The following is a 6,518-nucleotide window of genomic DNA, read 5'->3' on the forward strand; positions in this document are numbered from 1 at the left end:
CTGGCCTTGGATATAATGTGACCTCAGTCCTCCTGCTCCTGCTCCTGCTCCTGCTCCTGCTCCTGCTCCTGCTCCTGCTCCTGCTCCTGCTCCTGCTCCTGCTCCTGCTCCTGCTCATGCTCCTGCTCCTGCTCCTGCTCCTGCTCCTGCTCCTGCTCCTGCTCCTGCTCCTGCTCCTGCTCCTGCTCCTGCTCCTGCTCCTNCTGCTCCTGCTCCTGCTCCTGCTCCTGCTCCTGCTCCTGCTGACATGCCTTCCCCTACCACTAGAGGCAATGGGACCTGGGAGAGTGGAGCTCATAAATGAGATGGTCTGAGGTCTCATGCCATAGCCAACTTTATTCAGAGCATCAGACAGTTTATATAATCACGAGGGCAAGCTTCAAGTGGAAGAAACACGTTTCTCAATAGAGGCATATACACAAATAGCAACCTGATGGGAACTCATTCCTATCTGCTACCCCTTGGAGGGGCACAAAAGCACATTCCAAGAACAATTCAAGGTCACAAGATTCTTGTCTTGGTTTCTTCGAGTTTTCTCAGAAGCACTCAGAAATCTCCTCACAGGACTCCATTCTTGGACCATGTTCCAACAGCAGTGGTAGAATGATGCCCTTGAATTGTGAATCAGAATTGACCTCTTCTTCCTTAAGTTGTGTTGTCAGATGTTTTGTCTCAGCAACAAGGCAAATAAATCATGCAATCCCAGTCCCAGAACATCGGATTGGGGTGGGGCCTGGACCATGGCGCCTTTCTCTAACAGTTGCTGGATGCACAGAGGTCCACACAACCAGAGAGTTAAGTGGCCAGTCAGAGCAGGATTTCAGAGTGTTATTGAATCTTTCTACCAGCTTTTTATCTCAAGAGATTCTTCCTTCTAGTATGTGTTTCTCATGCTTCAGACTTCCTGGTCCATACATTCAATTGACAAGCAGTCATTTTGTGGCTACCACATATCAGCTGCCAGGTTAATGGCAGTCAGGAAAACAAGTGTTTCCCTTTAACCTTGGGCTCCACAGAAAAGGGACCGTAGACTTGGAGGCCTCTCTTGATTTGGGCTATTGAATCTCCATCAGTGTGTGAAGCCCTTGGGACTTGGATCCATGCGTCATTGATCTTTGGAGTGTCAATACTTCCAGCTACAGGGCATGCTGGGTAAATGTTTGATGAGCTAACCAGTAAATGCACAGGATGTGGGAATTAGAAATATTTTAGAAGACCCCTTATTCTCAATTAAAAAATTGTTTCTAACATTTCAGTGTGCTTTGTATCCTGTGCTTGAGATCAAACTCAGCACTTCAAGATCCTGGGCAAGGGGTCTACCACTGCATCCCACCCAGCCCCTATCTATCCAAACGTGGATAAGATTAAAAATAGAAGATGATTGGCTCTTTGACTGTATGAGATTGTTGACTGTAAGCACATTCATTAATCTCATATCCTGTGACCACAGTATCTGACAGAAACAACTTGGTAGACTGGGATTTATTCAGGCTTATATTTTCAGAAGGCTCCAGTCTGTCACAGAGGGTAAGGCAGGGCAGGACAGCTCCATTCATGCCAGTGAGCCTGTGTGGAGGACACTGTTCAAATTACAGCAGACCAGGAAACTAAGACAAGAAACTGGTATTGGTGTCTGCCAAATGTCTGACCCTTGTGACCTCCTTTAGGCTCCATCCTAGGTTCCCAAGGTTCCAACAAAGCAGCACTGGGTGGAGAAGGAGCATTCAAGCCGAAGCCCCTAGGAGAGCACTTTGAATGCTAATTATAAGGCTGGGATTTTAGATTGGGAAGACTTGGGAAATGGCTCAGCCACAGTCAGTAAAATGCTTGCCTTGCAAGCAGGAAGGCCTGGGTTCAGATCCCCAGCACCTGCACTAAACAAACAACCAAACAAACCATAGCAGTGCACATCAGTAATCCCAGGACCAGAGACACAGAGACAGGAGGACGGTGAGGACTTCTGACTACCCAGGGTAGCAAGTCAGTGAGCTCTCAGTTCCGTGGGAAGCCTTGTCTCAAAAATAAGGTGGAGAAAGGCCACAGAAGCTCTTGCCTTTGACTTTTGGCTTACACTCAACACACACACACACACACACACATACACACACACACACTTTATTTTATTTTAAATTGACAGATAGTAGTTATTGTGCATGACCTAGTATGTTAAAGTATGTGTAATTCGAGCGGCTGTATTACAGAGAAGCCCATCCCAGCACATCACTGGGGCTCCCTGGACAACTTGCAGCTCTGTGGAAGAGTCTCCCCTCCCCTGGCAATGACATAATCCAAGAGTTCTCTAAGTGCCCTAGTGCCCTGAATCCTTTAAGTGGCTTGTGCTTTGTGAGCCGCCTCCTCCTTTCAGGAAAGAATGTCTCAGCTGGAAGGAAACAGCTACACAGCAAGCAGCCACCACCCTTTCTATCCTTTCCCTAGGAAAGCAGAATCTTTTCCAGAGACGCCCTCCCGAGTAGACTTCCCTTTTAAGTATCACTGCTGCTTGTTCAGACTCAGTCTTGTTCAGAATAGTAAGAAAATCTAGTTCTGACGAAGTAAACTATTCTGCCACAACTAGCTTGGGCCAGTTTTAGTTTCCCTGACTTCTACAACTTTACACATCACCATACCCCCCTTTGAGTCCAGTTGCTTTGAGTCTTACAGCATCCTGGTTCTTCATTTAACAGCAGACTATATAGCAGTTGGTCATTGTTTGCAGGCCCCACCTCTTGCTAGGATTCCTAAAGTACCTAGTCACTCCTGAGGATTCCAGAGTGCTGAAATTACAGGAGGGCCACCTCTAGGGGCTCTACAAATCAATGTGGTTGTGTCTCTAAGTGTAGCTCAGGCATCATTCCAACACTGTCCTGTGGTGGAACGCCCACCTGAGCCAGGTCCCAGACAGAACGCAGCTTTCAGAATCCTTTCCTGGCTGGCTGAGTAACTGGCCGGATGAATGGATGGTCAGACGGATGGACGGATGGATGGATGGAGCATAACTGCATCTACTCCACCAGAGCTAGCCTGAGTCACCCTATCTGTCTCCCCTCACTCCTCACATCCCAGGCTGTCACTTGGTTTTCCTAAAAGCCTCCCACTTGCCCATGAAGTCCTCAAATTGTCTTTTTGGACCCTTGGGCAGCAGCTAGCACTAGCCCTCCCCCCCCCCCCCCCCCCCCCCCCCCCCCAGTCACCTCCCTGCGCTGAACCTTGAGTTGATAAAGTGGGTGTGACCCTCAGGAAATTGCTCATTATTTGCCATTAGTGCCTCTGAGTGCGTGCCTTCCCATTATCCCATATCTTTCCATATTTATAGCCCTCCGTTCTCTCACTCCTCCCTCCCTCTTCCCTTCCTCCTTTCTTCCCTCTGTCCTAGGAACTGGTTGAACCAGAGTACAACCTGCTCATCTGCCTCTGGCTGAGCAGCTGCAGGAGCGGAGACGTGCTGAGTTGCGAGCAGAGCAGCAGAGCCAAGGCTTGGGAGGCTAGGCTGGCGCGCTGCGCTGCGGGGCGCTGCTGAGGGCGAGCATTGGACCGGCCACCTCCCCGAGGCCCATGCGGGGGTCAATACAGCCCGCGGCTCGCTCATGAGGCCACTGCGGTGCGGGGAGAGGACCCAAGGCATCCCGCTGGGGCTGCTCGCGTTCTGGGTGACTGCTGCCCGCTGTCTGCAGAGTAAGTGCCTGATTGGGAAACCTCGTAGGTGGGAGCAACATGGAGGGTGGGAACAACATCGCTGCAAGGAACGTCCCCTATGGTGCTGTCGGGAGGCCACGGTGATGCGGGCTAGGGTCATTTCACCACCTCTAAGCTGGCGGGGCGCAGCTGGAGAGTCCTAGGCCGAGCCAAGGCTCTCTCAGTGCTCTGGGCCGCTGTGGCTGCTGCTGTCAAAGCAGGAAGCCGTCCTGGAGATAACTCGCTCCCTGCCGGGCCCTGGCCTCCTGGGCAGCAATTTTTATTTTCTTTCTGAAAATAACCAGGCTGCAAACCCCAGGGTGCTCACTGTCACTCTCTGGTGGTAGACCCTCCTTGGGTTTCCTGGGTCCTATGGATTTCCCTTAACATGCAGCAGACTTCCAGGTAGCCTGGGGCTCAGGAAAAGAGGTCGTGGGGTTCACTGGAGCATGAGACCAGAGAAGGTGCCCCGTGAGGCAGCACTAGAATGGTGAGTCAGAATGTGGTACACATTGAACATCATCTATAGACACGAAAGATTATAGTGCAATTCTATTCTTGTTCAAGGACTAACATTATTACCATTCCCATCTTATGGGTCAGTTCATGGAAGTTTAGAGAAGACCAGAGAGGGGTGGCTGGAGTTAAGAGGGCTGGTGGGGAAAGCAGATCTTCATCAAGCGCCTTTGTTCACGGATTCTTGGGATCCACAAGCTTCCTAACCATTTAGCCCATATGAAATGAGAGCCTCTTTTTCTGTGTTCTACAAGTGCTGCAACTGAGGCACGGGAAGGCAGCACTGCCCAGGTAAGGTGACTACCTACCTAGCGAGCGGTGAAGCCAAGGCTCAAACAGCTTCTAGGTCTTTTCTTGGAGACCAGCCTTTGTATTTGTAAGACTCAGTAAGACTGGGCTGAGATGGCTGGGCTGTGGCTTCTGCCGCTGGGGGGCCTGGACTTAGCCCCTTGTTAATCCATCACGTAGGAATCTTGACAATGATCTTTCCCGTTGTTTTCCCAAGCACAAGTTTCTTGTCACCATTCTTGCTCTTGGTACAGCCGTCTGTCTGTGATGTTCAGAGGGTAATATCCAGAGCCTGTCTTCTCCCTGCAGGAAGCAGGCCACAGTAGGTATAGGGGATACAGTGGTCAACAGTTTTTCCTTTGAAGTGGCCTTTGAAGGAGGCAGGTGCTACCTTCTGGGAACACTTAGAACTCAGATTTGGGAAACCAGAGGACTCTGTGCAAAGGAACTCACACTTACCTGGTCCTAGCAGTTAGATGGGAGCCACCATAACAGTGTGACACGTAAGCCTGAGGAGTAGGTGAAAGTCTGTGTCACCTGGTGACTGTCTCCTGCCCGGCTGTCACCAGGCAGGTCAGCACTGTCCGTTCTGATGAGCCCCGAGTCTGCCCCTCTCCAACCAGGAGCAGCTCTTCCCAAATGCGGAGTGGGTGTGAGCCTGTTCTGAGGGGGCCTGTGCTGGAGGACAACCCGGCAATGTGGAGAGGGCCTCTCCTCTCCTCACCAGCTCCCTGCATCCTCTGCCTCCTCAGCTTCTGCCAAAGGCTGGGGTATAACTCAACGTCAGCTCTTTTCTAGCATCATGAACAAGGCCCCGTGCTTGGCACCTTGCACTGTTAACAAGAAACCATAAATGTAAAAGAAGGAGGAAAGTGAGAGCAAGAAGCTCCCTTAAAAAAAAAAAAAAAAGCCAGTGTTACAACATGTCCCCAAACACAAAATTCCTGTATTTGGAAGCTTTTGCTCTGTCAGTGGTGGTGTTAGGGACTAAATATATCCCCCAGATGCATTGGTTGAAACCTCTGATGTGGCATTAGTCCCCACTGTGATGAGACTATCAACCTTATCAAAGAGAAATCAGAACTCTTTCTTTGCTGGTGGGGACACAGTGAACAATTTAATAAGCCAGAAAGAGGGTGTTCGCTTAACTATAAATGTCTTGCCAGTGAGAGCGCTCAGCAGGCAAAGGCACTGGGACTCACAAGGTGAGGAGAGCGAACTGGCTCCTGTAAGTTTATCCAGGGACCTCCACAGAGTCCATGCACCCAGGCACACACACACAAATAGAATGCACACAAGTAAATAAGTAAATGTAAAAATATTTTTAAATTAAATTAAAATATAGTATGACTATAGATGTCTTGGGAGGTCTGTATTAATACCTTGGATCTTGCACTTCCTGACCTCCAAGACTGAGAGGGGAAATAAACCCCCACACTTCAGTCATCCAGTCCATAGACTCTTAACTGCAGCCCACACTAGACAACTTGTACTGCCAAGTGCGGAGCTAGTGTCATGAGCATGTAGAGCTGTAGATGGCGCTGTAGAGCCAGTTACTGGGTGGAGGCTGGAGAAGTTTTCAGTATACTAGAAACATGGGTTGGAAGTGAGTCTTACAGAGAAATAAGGAGTGTTCTTGGACAGTGCAGAGGGAATTCCTGTGGAGTAGTGAAGATCCAGGCTGAGCTGCCTTTGTGCTTTAGTGTTCTGTGGAAGGTAGAAGTCGAGAGTGAGGCGGCTGCTTATTTAGCTGAGGAGATTTCTAAGCAAAGTGTTGGAGAAGGGGCTTTCTCACTCCTGGCTGTTCATAGCAAATCCAAGAGGAAATGAGAAATTGAGCTGGGCGTGGTGGTGCACTTAGGAGGCCAGCGTGGTCTCCATCATGAGCTCTAGGCCAACTAAGACTACATAGTAAGACCGTGTCTCAAAAAAATAAAATAAAATAAAATAAAAAGTTAAATAACTAAAAAAAAAAAAAAAAAAAAAAAAAAAAAAAAAAAAAAAAAAAATCTTAAAGATTTGGCTGTAACCTGCCTGTAGTG

General features: G+C 49.2%; 1 protein-coding gene across 1 annotated transcript in view; it reads left to right on the forward strand.

Moving 5' to 3' along the window:
- The first annotated feature begins 3,380 nt into the window (after positions 1-3,380).
- Vstm5 (V-set and transmembrane domain containing 5) overlaps positions 3,381-6,518 on the forward strand; it is a 20,178-nt gene continuing 17,040 nt past the window's right edge. Inside the window, exon 1 of the mRNA XM_021171198.2 lies at positions 3,381-3,672. Coding sequence (XP_021026857.1) covers positions 3,585-3,672 — 88 coding nt within the window. The 5' untranslated portion in view covers positions 3,381-3,584. The remainder of the gene's footprint in view (positions 3,673-6,518) is intronic.

Source organism: Mus caroli, chromosome 9, assembly GCF_900094665.2.
Source record: "Mus caroli chromosome 9, CAROLI_EIJ_v1.1, whole genome shotgun sequence".
NCBI classification, from domain to species: Eukaryota; Metazoa; Chordata; class Mammalia; order Rodentia; family Muridae; genus Mus; species Mus caroli.